Source organism: Puntigrus tetrazona, chromosome 16 (genome assembly GCF_018831695.1).
Source record: "Puntigrus tetrazona isolate hp1 chromosome 16, ASM1883169v1, whole genome shotgun sequence".
Classification (NCBI taxonomy): domain Eukaryota; kingdom Metazoa; phylum Chordata; class Actinopteri; order Cypriniformes; family Cyprinidae; genus Puntigrus; species Puntigrus tetrazona.
The window spans coordinates 8,515,078-8,531,187 of NC_056714.1; the positions used below are offsets into that span (position 1 = coordinate 8,515,078).

Sequence of the window (16,110 nt, forward strand, 5' to 3'; positions counted from 1 at the left end):
TGATCAAAATAAAAGATTAATCAAATAATTAAATTTGAAAATTAAGACACGAATGTCGTTATTGTAATTTTAAGAGTTGTACTCTAAAACAAAATCTTAATAATATGTAATATTTAGTTTCATATTTAATTTATTAATAATAATTATAGTTATCACACTAATTTATAATCACACATTCTTTTGTAAATTGTTCAACCGCTTTGTTTAATATTTAATTTAATCGTCATAATAATAATAATAATAATAAAATGCATAAACTGGGCATCTTCAAACTAAATTAAACTTAAAGCTTTAAAAATCTTTACACCTCTTAAATTTCCTTTTTAAAACTTTCATTGTACCAACCTACTCAAAATCTGCTTATAAAAACCTGAGCACCGTGTCTTCAAGAAGCTGGACGAAGGCAACCAATCAGATCTGAGCTTCAGATTTTTGCAAATAACCGCTAGTCAGTGTCCATCAGGCAGTCTGTGAACAGACCGTGGTCAGTCTGTGGGTGGTCTGTCTGGTCAGCTCTGCCAAAAATAGTTTCTACATATACAACATCATTATGCCCATCTGTCTGAGTTATGTGATTGTGTGTATCTCCCAACAGACATACTCCGGCCTGTTTTGTGTGGTGATCAACCCCTATAAGAACCTGCCCATCTACACAGAATCCATCATAGAGATGTATCGTGGGAAGAAACGGCACGAGATGCCTCCACATATCTACGCCATATCGGAGGCGGCCTACAGGAGCATGCTGCAAGGTACCATGGCAACCAGCTAACCTGCTTCAGTTCATCCGAATTTATTCACACACCTCTGCATTACTGTATTTAGACAGAAGAGCCAGTTTCATGTTGCTGCATGAAGATCGAATACTTTCACATACTTAGTAACAGTGTGAAACCCCAGGCATGACTGAGACACTGAGATTTGGCATTTTCACGCTGTATCCTACTCTACAGGGTGTGTCTGTGGTTAATAAACTGGCCCGACCGGTGTGTGTCTTCAGGAAAAGAGCCATGCAGATTATGCCACGGTTCTTAACTCATTTCTAATAAATGACTTGATGTTAAAGGTGATAGTTCACCCAAAAATGAAAATTAAGCTCATGTTGTTCCGAATCTGTAAGACCGCCATTCATCTTAGGAACACAAATTAAGATATTTTTGAGGAATTACAACAGGTCTCGGTCCCTCCATAGACAGCAAGGAACCTTACATGATCAAGGCTCAGAAACAAAGCCAGGAGATCGCTATAACACTTCATGTGACACCAATGATTCAACCGTAATTTTAAAGCTACAAGAATACTTTTTATGCACAAAGAAAACAATTCAGCGGTTAGTTTTCTCTGCTTCATCCTACAGCACCATTTTGCGTGAGTAATATTCATTTTTGGGTGAATTATCCTTTTTAACTGTCACGAACTGACACGAATATACAGCAAACACAGCTGGAAGACAATTTATGAATAATACCTACCAACTGAATTTGTTGGTTAACCAATTAACTAGTCTTGATGGTAGACGTTTGATGTAGATCTGGTGCGCTGTAGGTCTGACCTGATTGGTTTGCGAACATCAGAGAAAAATGGTAAATTCAAAGAGTTGAAGTGCAGCAAACCATATAATCATGCATAGTTAGCAAAATAGGCTTATAGGAAATATGGAAGAGAAAAAACGAAGTTGCTGACTACTGTTTTGGCATAAAATTATCTGTCTCCAGGGACCATGGCTAGCCTTGTGCTTGTTATCATAAACAGTTCTGATACTCTGCGCTGCTATTTTAGTATTATTTATACACTATTTTGAATATTTTACATTTTGGTAGCTTTGTTATTTGCTTTTGTCATTTGTATTAGTTTTTTACGTATTATTAATATATGTTGTATTATATAATAACATATATCGATATTATTTGTGTAGCCGTGTCGTTTAGAGTTACTCTCAGTGCACTACCTTGGAATCCTTATAATTAAGTTATTATTTCTGAGCATTACATACGTTCTTACGTTTCTTGTCAAATATTGCACATTTTTCATATTCACAGTTAGAAAAGTCACATAATTCAAAGTCACTGAAACTGCTGGTTTGTTATGCTAATGTCGCTCTTCATGCATGTTTTTTTTATTCACACAGACAGAGAAGATCAGTCCATCCTGTGCACGTGAGTTTCCACTGGCCGTGACCGCTGCATATTTGACTTTAGATGCATATTTTAGTAGAAAGTACTAAAAAAATATGCTTTTTGAGAAGAGATGCAGCTATGTGCCCCAGCAAAAAGCCTATTGGATGCAAAGAGACAAAGTTTGAAGATTTAGACAGACAATCCAAACATGTTTTTTTCCCATCATTATTTTCTTTCCCTTTAATGGCATGTGTTGCTAATTTTGTTTCAGCGTATATGTTTTATATCTTGTTAAAACCATCTTGTTAAAAGTCATCTGCTGTTATTTGTTTGAATAATTCTGAAAATAGTCTAAACCTATTTTACAGCAGAATGTGGTTTATTTGTTCTGTTTATATATATATATATGTGTGTGTGTGTGTGTGTGTGTGTGTGTGTTCAGAGGGGAATCTGGTGCAGGAAAGACAGAGAACACAAAAAAAGTGATTCAGTATCTGGCACATGTGGCGTCCTCACACAAGTCTGGCACTCTGGGACGTCCCAAAGACAGCGCCCTGCAGGTAAAGATGGGGAGTTAGAAGGGAGAGAAAAAGCTATTTTCACTTTCTGCTTTTCTAACAAGTCAGCACATGCCTACCTTGCCATATTATTGTTTATTACTTTTTTTCTGCTGCCTAGTTCTCCAATAAGAACAAACTATACACAATGAAAAAATATAGTAATAATTACAAAAATATTACAAAGTGTTCTGCAGGTCCAGTGTTTGTACTTATACAATAAAATTAAATCTGCAAAAAATCATTTTCATTAAATGTTACATTTGATATATTATGTAAATTCTGGTGTTCTGTGCTGATGATAATTAGTTCTGCTCTTGATAATAACCAATGGCAAATAATACAACGTAAGTATACTATTTTATGGAAATTAAATTTATATTTAAAAAAACATGTCAGCCGGAACTCCTCGTCTAAAGCTTTCACGCTTGCCACAGCTTCTTTATTGTTCACTCTTAAATGAAATGCTTGTGTATTTGTGGGCTATATGCAGCTTTTCTCTAATATTTCAATTTTCCCTTGCACTTCTCTCCCTGCCTCGTCTCTTTCCTGGGTCCTGCTGTTTCTTTCTGCTCTTCTTTTCTTTCTCTTTCTCTTTGTCCTCTGCTCTGTTGAAGATGGATGGTACTCGCTCTCTGGGTCGTGGCAGTAGCGCTGTGAACAGGGTGAGTGGGGGCTATTCTTTTCATGACTGACACATCCGGCTAACAGGAAGGCCGTTCTAATTCATGTCGTGCCACTTTAACCTCAGAATGTGTGATATGTCTAATTAATGTGTGTGGATTTATTTGTTTTTTGGTTTTTAACCATGTTTTTATGTTTTTGCTCATCAATATGTTATATTTTTTGTCCCCTGTTTGTCCTGTTCACTTGTTCAACCACCCCATCTCTCTCTTTTTTGTGGATCTAACAGACTGTGCAGTATGTGAGTATGGTTGCTCTAATGCTTCCACTATGGGCCTGTAGGGGACGCTGTATGCATATTAAAGCTTTGCTAAGCTAGATTCTTGACCTATATAGACCATACTGGTTTATATGGGTAAGAGCGAAACGGTGCCAAACAGTGATTATCTAGCCTGTACATATTGTTTTGTTTTGTGTTCATCTAAAGGCTGTGGCTGAGCTGCAATTTTATGAGTTTGCATATTCAGCTGTGTGTGTGTGTGTGTGTGTGTGTGTGTGTGTGTGTTTCCGACCTAGCTTTAGGACTAACTTTAACAGTAAATGTTTCCTTATGTCATATAATTTTCTAGTTTTTATTTCTATTTATTTCCTTTTTCCACATTTTGGTTTAGGATAACGGGTCTTCATTTTACGTAATTTAAATATTTATTAATCTAAAGAGTACATGTATTTATTCATGTATTTTAATTCATGAAACATTTTATGCAGTTTTTCCTTTGACTTTTTGTAAAAAAAAAAAAAAAAAAATCAAATTACACTGTTCAATATCTAAATACGTACAGTACATATTTGTTTTTTTATTATTATTTCATTGCAATTTGCAAGATCTAAAACATGTCACCTTTACAATACATCTGCACTTCTATTTTTTATATATTTTAATAATAGAATTCTGTGCAAAATCTCCTTTTAGTAAAGTAAACACATACACAACTATGTGTATTTGTATGAGAGTTGTTTGGCTCAAGTCATGTGCTGGTGCTGATGCTGCAGTGTCTCTGTATTCAGAGGTTTCCTGTGGGCTTTTTACTCTAATGTTGATAATATTCCTGCTTTGACATGCTGTTCTTCCTGTCTTGTGTCTAGGGGGAACTGGAGAGACAGTTACTGCAAGCAAACCCCATTCTTGAGGCCTTTGGCAATGCCAAAACCGACAAAAATGACAACTCTTCCAGATTTGTAAGCCCTGCAACGGCACAACCAACCATCATCACTTGAACTTAGATATTAATCTTGATGTTTTGATCCGTTCTAACATCATTTTTATATGTTTTAGGGCAAATTCATCAGAATCAATTTTGATGTTGCTGGATATATTGTTGGTGCTAATATTGAGACCTGTATCCTTCTATACATACTCTAAAAATCACCGGCTGATAATTGAAACAAAATTTCTGAAAAATGTAAAGTAACAGTTCTAGAATCTTTGATTGCCTATAATGTACAGTACATGTGACCCTGCACCACAAAACCAGTCGCTGGGGTATATTTGTAGCAATAGCCAAAAAAATATTATATGGCTCAAATTATCTTTCTATTATTTTTCTTTTATACCAGGACATTTAGTAATGATCATGTTCCATGAAGATATTTTGTAAATTTCCTACTGCAAGTTTATAAAAATAACATTTCTGATTAATAATATGAATTGCTAAGAACTTCATTTGGACAAATTTGAAGTCGATTTTCTCAATATTTAGATTTATTCGCACTCTCAGATTGCAGATTTTCAAATAGTTTGAATAGTTTCTGGCAAATATATTCTATATCCTAACAAACCTTAATGGAAAGCTTATTTTATATTTCAATTTTGAAAAATTGACCCTTGAATGACTGGTTTTGTGGTCACATATAAACAGAGCTTCTGTTGGTGCATTTTTCTTTAACCCGCGCGTGTAACAGATTTGCTGGAGAAGTCTCGAGCCATTCGTCAGGCTAAAGACGAGCGAACCTTCCATATCTTCTACCAGCTCCTCTCTGGGGCTACTGATGCCATGAGAAGTCAGTAGATCTCAAACGTAGCGCCGCTTCACAATGCAAAGTTTTTTATTCTCTTTAATGGAAACGTTCTCATTGCCATTACTCCATCACTCTCTCTGTAGAGGAGCTTCTGCTGGGCAGTGCGGATCAGTACCGCTTCCTCTGCGGGGGGTCACTTCCTGTTCCGGGTCAGAGTGATTCAGAAAACTTTACTCAGACGATGGATTCGGTGACTATCATGGGCTTCACCCCGGAAGAGTCCACATGTAAGAGAGGAGCTTCTCAAAAAGACGGAGAAGAAAACGTCAAGAGCACAGAACAAAAAGATGATTTTTTTTTTTTCATTCTTCTCTCCATTTTCAGCCATGTTAAAGGTGATCTCTGCAGTGCTGCAGTTTGGGAACATCACGTTTCACAAAGAGAAGAACACAGATCAGGCCTCAATGCCAGATGACACGGCAGCACAGAAACTCTGCCACCTGCTGGGCATCAGTGTGCTGGAGTTCAGCCGAGCCATTCTCACTCCCCGCATCAAAGTGGGCCGCGAGTACGTCCAGAAGGCCCAGACCAAGCAGCAGGTGTGTGTTTGTGTTTGTGTGGCTTCATGAAGTGCTTTTAAATTCTACAGATGTAAATACCAACGACATACACATAGTAAGGAACCTCTTTATCACACCGCAGTGTTATTTCAGGGTATTAATTCACAGTTATCCTACAGAAGTCAGAAGTATCAAGCAAAATGTGTATTACAGCTTTTGTCTCAGCTCTGCATACAACTAAAAATTTTGTGTCAGTGAGATGTTTTCCCTTTTATATTTATAGTTTAACATGTTAAATTAATTAATTAGTTATGAAAAATTATGTAATTAAAATATTTTAACTACAGACCTGTACGTCGTCTTATATTTATATTATTTGATAAGCGATATCACACGAGCAGCGAGAGCAATATCACATGAGTGCTGTTTTCATCATGAAGAACACAAGTACAAATGTGATTTTATTTGAATTCTGTCATCATTTACTCATTCCTGTTTCAATAACTGACCTTCTTTTGTTTTTTATTTTCAAAAGCAATTAAGCTGACCAAACTGTAGTGTAATTAACTGCTCCAAACGCGAAACCCATCGCCACTACTTTTCTACATCACATTTTCTTCAACCTTCGTATTTCCACTTTCCGCGATAAAGATGAATGAACTCAACCTTTTGCTCGTCTGTGGCTTTTTGTGACTCATCGCAAGGCAAATGCAATTACTTTTGCTTCAACAGCGTTTGTTGTAATGTTTTTCTTCTCTTCTGGGTGTGTGTTTAGGCTGACTTTGCAGTGGAGGCTTTGGCGAAGGCCACATATGAGCGTCTGTTCCGCTGGCTGGTGCACCGGATCAACAGAGCCCTGGACCGCAGACAGCGCCAGGGGGCCTCCTTCATCGGGATCCTGGACATCGCCGGATTTGAGATCTTCCAGGTGAGCGAGTTCTAACAGTCTTAATGATTTGTTTATTGCTCAGCTGATAAATATTAACCCCTCTCTTTGTCTCTCTCTCTCAACAGCTGAACTCGTTTGAACAGTTATGCATCAACTACACTAACGAAAAACTACAGCAGCTGTTCAATCACACCATGTTTGTACTGGAGCAAGAGGAGTACCAGCGAGAGGGCATCGAGTGGAACTTCATCGACTTTGGTCTGGATCTGCAGCCCTGTATCGACCTCATTGAGAGACCGGTCAGTGTTTGTGTGTGTGTGTGTGTGTGAGTTTGTGTAGATCTTTGTGTAGAACCACCTGATTTGACATGCAGTGTCTTCATAGTGACTGATTTGCTCCACAGGCTCATCCTCCTGGCGTCCTGGCGTTGTTGGATGAGGAGTGTTGGTTTCCGAGGGCAACTGATCGCTCATTTGTGGACAAGCTGTCAGCTGAGCAGGGTTCACACCCAAAGTTCATGCGGCCGAGGCAGCTTAAAGAAGAGGCAGACTTCTCCATTATACACTATGCCGGCAAGGTCAGATTTATTTATTGCTTTGCATTGCATTGCTTTTATAGTCGACATGAAGTTAATAATAATATTTTCTTGCTCTGCCAGGTGGACTATAAGGCAGATGAGTGGTTGATAAAGAACATGGATCCATTAAATGATAACGTTGCATCTCTCCTGCATCAGTCATCTGATCCTTTCATCTCTGAGCTGTGGAGGGAGGGTGAGTAAAATAATAATAATAATAATAATAATAATAATAATAATAAAAAGAAAGAAATAACCAAAATATTTTTTAAATGAGTATTTAAATGAATAACCAACTGATAATAGTATTATTATTATTGACATCAACAACAACACCACCAACAACAATAAATTAATTAATTTCCTACAATTAGAAATATGTACAAACAATACAAACCTTTAAGCAGCTTTATAACAGAATTTAGAGTTTAGAGTTTTTAGGTCAATCAAAATGAGGATATACATGTATGTTATTTATTAATAAATTTTTAATAATGCATTTTCTTTTTACTAATGTTTAAAGCAGAAACAAATAAATAAATAACAATATTGTTGTTGTTGTTGTTGGTTCTATTATTAAATGTAAGAAGGAAATAAATAAATAAATGTATTATTATAATTATTTCACAAAATTTCATATTCAATGCTAAGACAACTATGACTACTACTGCTACTACTAATAACTAACAATAACAATAATCATTTGTTTGTTCAAATAAATAACAACTATAAGAGTTATTATTAGTATTAAGAAACAGCAACAATATTAAATAAATAATTAGCTTGAGAAAATTACAAACCGGTATGTTATTTAAGATGTCCTTGGGGGGACGGTGGGGTTAAACTACATTATATAACTAATATATATATTTCATATTATATATTATGAAAGCACTGAGTAATTTTAATTAACTACATGTAATTATATTGTTAGCGTTACAAACAAGCCAAACTGTAAAACAGCTTGATTACAGCCTTAAAAATGTTCAGTTCAATTAAAGAGATGATATATAATTGTGTTATTAATTATTGTTGGATAATGCAGTATTAATAATTCATTTTTCATTCTATTACTAATATTTAATATTGCTATCTACAATAGACTAACACGTTGCCCTCTTCTCTTCTCTTCTCTTCTCTTCTCTTCTCTTCTCTTCTCTTCTCTTCTCTTCTCTTCTCTTCTCTTCTCTTCTCTCAGATATTCAAACTCTTCCTCGCGTCTACTTTTTTGACTCTTATGCCACACTGCAAACCAATGGCACTGACAGCAGTAGGTTTTTCTGCTCTTGCTCTTGTAACCTCCACATCGGTTCATCTAACTGTCGATTAACATTTCACTCTTTCTTTCATCTCTCTTTCATAGCACCAGATTGTGATGTGATGTGTGGGTTGCTGTTTTGCACTGTAGTTTAGTAGAATGCGTATCTTGCTTTCATGAGTTGCTTTAGAGGTTGCTCGAGTTAGTTTAGTTTAAAATTAGATGGTTGTGATCTGCTTGTCTCTAGTTTATTCTTCATAAAACATCTTTCTTAATGTTCTTTAAATGCAGAAAGATTTTTTTTCTGTTCGTAAAAAGTCTCTGAACAGCACATTCGTACTAAGACTTCTACCATAACAGAAAAAAAAATCTATTTTTGCCTCTTTTATGGTATGTATGTTTTAATAGCACTAATATAGATCCATAGTGCTGTCCGAACATGTCATAGATGTTCATCTTGAATAATAACATGTCTGTTTTGTGCTCGTCAGTGGAGAGGATTGTGGGTCTGGATCAGGTGTCGTCTGGAGAGAGCAGTGGGCCGGTGAGTTTTGGGGCCGCTGGGCTCAAGACGAAGAAGGGCATGTTTCGCACAGTGGGACAACTCTATAAAGAGTCCCTCACTAAACTAATGGCCACCCTCCGCAACACCAACCCCAACTTCCTGCGCTGCATCATCCCTAACCATGAGAAAAGGGTAAGAGAAAGAGGCAGAGATTTTTATAGAATTTTATAGAAATGGAAAAATTGCTATAGTACTTCTCTTTACCCGGCAAGAACTTAACTTCTTAAAATGTTTCTTTTTGAGATTTTAACATGCAGTTATAGGTTTACTGAACAAATTGTTTTTATTTAAATTTAGATACAATTACATTTTCAATAGAGATACATTTTTACCCCAGCTTGCTCTAAACTATAGGTCCCCTTTTACGTGAGGTTACAGTTAACAACAGAGCCTAAACTTAAATTTAATAAACATTTCTTGTAAGTATAACAATCAGCAAACATAAAATGTGTAAATTGCACATAAATATATATTTTTACATTTTTTTTTTTTTTTTTTAGAATATAAACCTGTATTGAATGTAATATTGGACATTTTTCCATTTTAATATTGGGGCATTTCTAATATTTTTGTTCTTTAAATTGTAACAGGCAGGGAAGTTGAGTCCTCATCTGGTTCTGGATCAGCTAAGGTGTAACGGGGTCCTGGAGGGGATCAGGATCTGCAGACAGGGCTTCCCGAACCGCATCCCATTTCAGGAGTTCAGACAGAGGTGTGTGTATTAACCATATTTTGAGAAAAAACTAAACTGCAGCCAGTAGTGAGCTAAATCAGACAAAACCCTTATTTGTCAAAACAGTATAAAATTGCAATTTATGTTGAAGTGGTCTAGACTCTTCACCAAGGCAGCGCACAGCACTACATAATCATTTTATGTATAAAAATAAATTAGTTAGGGCTAATAATGAACTTTAATGTAATACATTTAGCTGAAATGTAGTTAAAGATAACACGCAGACACACATTTTGTATCATTTTATGTGTATAATGTAATGCAGTAATTCATATTCATATGCATTCAAAAGTTTGATATTTTTAAGGTTTTTGGAACAAGTTTCTTATGTACTCCAAAGTTGCATTTATTTGATCAAACACAGTAAAAACTGTCATAATGTGAAATGTTATTGAATTAATATACATTTCAAAGTGCAAACTGTTTTGTGGTAAAAGCTGATATGAAAGCAAAGCTAAATTGTCAGCTGCTATTGCTCCAGTCTACATTTCATCCAGTGTCATTTAGGAATAATTTTAATATACTGACTGATGCACAAGAAACATTTCACATTATAAACTGAACTTTTAAAATGTGTATAGCTTACATACATAAAAAATCTCTATTGTCTTGTTTCTGTCTCAGGTATGAGATCTTGACTCCAAATGCTATTCCCCGTACCTTTATGGATGGCAAACAAGCGTGTGAGCTAATGGTAAGTAATGGCATTTAAACTTAAAACTTTTTTTATTCCATGATATTGATTTGCGAGAGGATATTATACGCTAGAGTTTCTGATCAATAAATGTGAACAGCACAAATGCTTTAGGGTCAATGGTGTTTAAGGAGTTTAATCAGTGCATGTTATCAATTATGCATTGTTACTTTACTTACAGATCAGTGCTCTGGAGTTGGACAAGAACCTTTTCCGGGTGGGACAGAGTAAGGTGTTCTTCCGGGCTGGAGTTTTGGCTCACCTGGAGGAAGAGCGAGACTTGAAGATCACTGACACTATCATCCACTTCCAGAGCGTGGCCCGTGGATATCTTGCCAGGAGGTAATCGTGTGTGTGTGTGTGTGTGTGGTAGGTTGGTGGTGTGTAACATGTGTATTTATGACCTGACCTGTTCTTTCAGGGCGTTTCATAAGAAGCAGCAGCAGCTCAGCGCACTGCGTGTGATGCAGAGGAACTGTGCTGCGTACCTGAAGCTCAGAAACTGGCAGTGGTGGAGACTCTTCACCAAGGTAACACACAGCACTACATAATCATTTTATATAAAAAATGATGGTAATGATGAATTTTAAGGTAACGAGTTTAGTTCAAATGTAGTTAAATCTAGCATGCCATCAAATAGTATGGGCATTTTGTATCAATATATCATGTAATGAAGTAATCTAATTGCATCCAAAATAAACGTTTTTGTTTAAATAATATGTGTGTGAGCTGTGTATATTTATTATATAAATACTTGCATGTATATATTATGAGAAAAGTATGTTATAATTTGATATTAACTAAATATTATTTAAATATTATATTAAATATTATTAAATATTAAATTTAATAAATTAAATGAATATATACATGTAAATACTTTCAAAATATATACTGTGTGTACAATATATATTGATATATGCATGATAAATGCACAGTACACACATATATTACGTAAACAAAAACATTTATTTTAGATGTTAATTGTGATTAATTGTGACAGCACTAAGTAAAATACTCTCTTACTGCAAACTTATAAGATTTTTGAAGGTTTTTAGAGCAAGTCTCTTATGTACTCCAAAACTGCATTTATTTGATCAAACACATTAAAAACTGCCATAGTGTGAAATACTGTTTTCATTTAAAGTACCTGTTTTCTATTAAGCTAAATTTTAGCAGCTGTTACTTCAGCCTACAATGTCATACGATCCTTTAGAAATCATTTTACTACACTGATTTGATGTGCAAGAAATATTCTATATTATCACAGTTACAACATTTTTTTTATATATCTGTTTTTACATTTTTTAGTTTTCTTTGATAAATTGAAAGTTTAAACAATTTTTATTTGATAATATTTTGTCATTATTATTTTTAAATTATTATTATTTCTTAACAAATCACTGCTGAATTAATAAAATTAAATAAAACAGAAAAAAACAGAATGTTATTCAATATAAAATATTTTGTATTTAAAAAATCGCATTGCGATATCATAAATAATATACTTAATGTAATGACATACGTTTATAATTATTTAAATAATAATGTAAAATATAATTTTAAAATATTTAAGTGATATTTAACATAACTGAATCAGACTACATAAATTAGGTTACAACACACACACACCTAAAAAGTTCACTCTACCCTTGCAAATTGTCACTTTTACAGTGCTGTAGAATATGAGATTTGGAATGGGTGTCTTTTGTGGTTTTTTGCCTTGTGACCTTTGACCTCTTGTCCAGGTGAAGCCCTTGCTGCAGGTGACCCGCCAGGATGAAGAGATTCAAGCTCGGGAAGCACAACTTCAGAAAGCCAAAGACAAGCTGAGTAAACTAGAGCTTGACTTTTCTGAACTGGACAGAAAAAACCAACAGGTAGCTTTATTTCCTTGTTTCCCTCATTCCCAACCAAGAAAGTGTTTATTGTTTGATTTCCACATTCATCTTGATGTCCTCTTTGAAAGCTGATGGAGGAGAAGTCCGTGCTGACTGACCAGCTGCAGGCGGAGGCCGAGTTATTCGCAGAGGCAGAGGAAATGAGAGCGCGGCTGGCCAGTCGCAAACAGGAGCTTGAAGATGTGCTGGGGGAGCTTGAGAGCCGTCTGGAGGAGGAAGAGGAGAGGACCCTTCAGATGACCAATGAGAAGAAGCGAATACAGCAACATGTGCAGGTGAGGAGGACGGGTGTTTCTGGCTGCGTCTGATGTCCACTGTTGAATATCTTCAGTCAACATCACTGTCTGTTTCTCTCAGGATCTGGAGGAACAGCTAGAGGAGGAAGAAGGGACACGTCAGCGCCTCCAGCTGGAGAAAGTCACCCTGGAGAGCAAAGTGAAGAGTCTGGAGGCAGAGACGCTGTCGGCTGGAGAGCAGAGAGACCGATTCAACAAGGTAGTTAAAAGAAGAGGATTGTTGTTGGAATGCATCTGCAATGGTGGAGTAGTTGATGATTTTTTACTGTCTTTTGCTTTCTCAGGAGAAAAAACATCTGGAAGAGAGACTGAATGAAGTGACAGATCAACTCACAGAAGAAGAGGAGAAGGTGAAGAGTCTTAACAAGCTGAAAAACAAACAGGAAGCTGTCATTGCTGATTTAGAAGGTAACAGTCCTTATTTAATTATAGTTAATTATGCCTTGAAAAACATTGCTGAATCATTGGTTGTTAATTGAGCTTTGTTTTCAAGATTTCAAGATAGCGTTTCCTAAATTTTTCAGAATTGTATGAGATAATTTTTTAAATACTTTTATTTAGCAAGGTATAGCTTGAGGCTAATTCAGAATGTGAATAAATAACAATATATAACAACAGAAGTAACAAATAAAGAACAGAGTTTTATTTCGGAGTAGATAAATGTCTCTTCCTTTTCCTTAGAGCGTCTGAAGAGGGAAGAGCAGGGCCGTCTGGAACAGGAGAAGTGGAAGAGACGGATGGAAGGAGAGGCAGTGGAGGCCCAAGAGCAGCTGTCCGACCTGAGCTTACTCGTCACTGAGCTGAGAGGCAGCCTGAGTCAAAGAGAGAAAGAGATCACCACACTACAGACACGGTACATGCACAAACACAAGTCTACCTTATAGAGAATGCTTGTAGCATTGCCACTTTAAGAAGTAATGCTCCTTAACAATTTTCTCTCTCTCTCAGGCTGGAAGAAGAGGGGGCACGTCGTGCAGAGGCTCAGAGAGCCCTGAGAGAGGCCATGTCTCAGGTCTCTGAGCTCAAAGAGGAAGTGGACAACGAAAAAGGAATGAGAGAGAGAGCAGAGAAACAGAGGAGAGATCTGGGAGAGGAGTTAGAAGCTTTGAGGACCGAACTAGAAGATACATTGGACACTACAGCTGCTCAGCAAGAGCTCAGGTGTGTGTGTGTGTGTGTGTGTGTGTGTGTGTGTGTGTGTGTGTGTGTGTGTGTGTGTGCTGTTTTAAATAATATTTAGTGAGATTTGAAGTACACTTCAAGTGCACATCAGATACAGTTACAGTTATCAGAAGAGTAGATTATATTTAAACACAGGCATTTTGGACAGCTTTATTTATCCAGATTTTAAGTATGTGTGTTTGTTTAGGTCTCGCCGTGAGGCTGAATTAGGAGAGCTTCAGAGATGTTTAGAGGAGGAGACCCGTCGTCATGAAGCCCAGCTGTCAGACCTCCGCATCAAACACACCGCTGCCATAGACTCCCTACAGGAACAGCTGGACAACACCAAGAGGGTGCGTCTTAGCGTTTATGTCAAATGGAATATGCTTACAGGCTGTTGTCACACTGGGAAGTCAGGTTTGTATTTGTAAGCTGCTAACCTTTTGGTATGTATGTTCACAGTCCCGTCAGTCTCTGGAGAAGGCAAAGGCCGTTCTGGAGGAGGAACGCCTGAACCTGAGTGCTGAGCTGAAGACTTTACAGGGAGGGAAGATGGAGAGCGAGAGGGGCAGAAAGAGAGCAGAGGGACAGCTACAGGAACTCAATGCACGCCTCGCACAGGCTGAGAGAGAAAGAGAAGAGCGAGAGGAGCGACTCTGTAAACTCCAGGTAGAAATGGAGCTTTTGACAAAGGCTACTACTTTCATGTTGTGTTCCCAAGACTATTTAACATCAGAGTTGAGTATCTCAGTTTATCGAAAATAATTTTCCAATTTCTGGTGGGCACCAGGGACAAGTCATGTAAACTTCTTTTGTTTGTAGTCTATGCTTCATATAGTACATCTCTACTTTATTGACAGTAGAAAATGGCAAAAAAAATGTAGCTGGTAGCTTTTTTTGTTACATGGTAGCTGGTTTTCTGCTTGGTCCAAACTGGTCACTAGCTGGTCCAAGCAGGTAACTGGCTGTTTGACCATTCACAAATTGACCAAACCAATGAATAAAACTAGTTTTTAAAACATCCTAACTTTGAAATCTCTCCCTCTCAGTCGGAGCTTGAGTCTCTGTCCAGTTCTCTGTCTTCATCAGAGTCCAAATCTCACCGCCTAAGTAAGGAAGTCAACAGTCTGGAGAGCCAACTACACGATGTGCAGGTAACTTTTGTGTGTGTTTTTTGAAACTTTTTTGCTACATATTAATAGGCTCATGGGACTTGCTTGGGAACTGCTTTTGAGAAAACACTTTTGTACATTGTATGATGGTTGGAAATGAAATGAACCTTGTTGAAAATCTTAGAGACTAATGTTTGTCTGAAACTGTGAATATGGCGGCCTGTTAAATAAGCTTTTATGGTGTGTGTGTGTGTGTGCTATTTTTTAGGAGCTACTGCAGGAAGAGACACGGCAGAAGTTGGCACTGGGCTCACGTGTACGTGCTCTAGAGGAAGAGAAAGCTGGATTAATGGAAAGGCTAGAGGAGGAGGAGGAGAAGACCAGAGAACTTACACGCCAGATTCAGAACCACACACAACAGGTACACATCCATTTTTCTTCCAGCTAATAACCTGTTGTTGTATCTTTACGCAGCTTTATGATAATTATATTTTATGTGTCCATGCAGCTGTCTGACCTAAAGAGGCAGACGGAGGAAGTGAATACAGCGGTGGAGGCCGGGGAGGAGACCAGGAGGAAGATGCAGAGAGAGCTGGAGAATGCCATACAGAGAGAGAGAACCAAAGAAGAAGAGAAAGAACGCATAGAGAGACAGAAAGAACGACTGAGAGAAGAGATAGAGGACATGACAATTGCTTTGCAGAGAGAAAGACAAAACTGCACTGCTCTGGAGAAACGACAGAAGAAATTTGATCAGGTATGGTAGGAGACAGAGAAGGATGAATGAATGGATAGATAGATAAATGAATGGGTGGATAGTTAGATGCTAGAATGACTGGATGGAAGGATTGACTGGATAACTAGATGGACTAACTGGTGAATTGAAGGATTGGTTGGACTTGATGAATGGATGCATGCATGGATTCACTTAGATGGCTAAAGGGATGGATGGAATGACAAATAGATTGGTTGGTGGATAGATGAATGTAAGATATATTTCTGTTGGATGGATGGATGATAAATGGATGTATTGACTGGTGGATGGAT

At 37.1% G+C, this 16,110-nt stretch overlaps 1 protein-coding gene across 5 annotated transcripts in view; it reads left to right on the plus strand.

Moving 5' to 3' along the window:
- Positions 1–16,110, plus strand: part of myh14 (myosin, heavy chain 14, non-muscle) — a 33,994-nt gene that overhangs the window by 8,825 nt on the left and 9,059 nt on the right. For 2 of the 5 annotated variants that reach the window (XM_043261723.1, XM_043261724.1), the window contains exons 4-34: positions 596–752; positions 2,129–2,156; positions 2,560–2,677; positions 3,292–3,339; positions 3,588–3,599; positions 4,445–4,537; positions 4,635–4,698; positions 5,261–5,359; positions 5,461–5,604; positions 5,702–5,916; positions 6,653–6,805; positions 6,892–7,065; positions 7,170–7,343; positions 7,425–7,539; positions 8,542–8,613; positions 9,093–9,298; positions 9,757–9,878; positions 10,524–10,593; positions 10,775–10,935; positions 11,015–11,123; positions 12,342–12,473; positions 12,563–12,769; positions 12,852–12,989; positions 13,075–13,198; positions 13,472–13,643; positions 13,739–13,951; positions 14,160–14,304; positions 14,414–14,620; positions 15,001–15,105; positions 15,332–15,484; positions 15,572–15,820. In XM_043261723.1, the coding sequence (XP_043117658.1) occupies positions 596–752; positions 2,129–2,156; positions 2,560–2,677; positions 3,292–3,339; positions 3,588–3,599; positions 4,445–4,537; positions 4,635–4,698; positions 5,261–5,359; positions 5,461–5,604; positions 5,702–5,916; positions 6,653–6,805; positions 6,892–7,065; positions 7,170–7,343; positions 7,425–7,539; positions 8,542–8,613; positions 9,093–9,298; positions 9,757–9,878; positions 10,524–10,593; positions 10,775–10,935; positions 11,015–11,123; positions 12,342–12,473; positions 12,563–12,769; positions 12,852–12,989; positions 13,075–13,198; positions 13,472–13,643; positions 13,739–13,951; positions 14,160–14,304; positions 14,414–14,620; positions 15,001–15,105; positions 15,332–15,484; positions 15,572–15,820 (4,179 nt within the window). The remainder of the gene's footprint in view (positions 1–595; positions 753–2,128; positions 2,157–2,559; positions 2,678–3,291; positions 3,340–3,587; positions 3,600–4,444; positions 4,538–4,634; positions 4,699–5,260; positions 5,360–5,460; positions 5,605–5,701; positions 5,917–6,652; positions 6,806–6,891; positions 7,066–7,169; positions 7,344–7,424; positions 7,540–8,541; positions 8,614–9,092; positions 9,299–9,756; positions 9,879–10,523; positions 10,594–10,774; positions 10,936–11,014; positions 11,124–12,341; positions 12,474–12,562; positions 12,770–12,851; positions 12,990–13,074; positions 13,199–13,471; positions 13,644–13,738; positions 13,952–14,159; positions 14,305–14,413; positions 14,621–15,000; positions 15,106–15,331; positions 15,485–15,571; positions 15,821–16,110) is intronic. The other 3 variants (XM_043261726.1, XM_043261727.1, XM_043261725.1) reach the window with 2 other exon arrangements.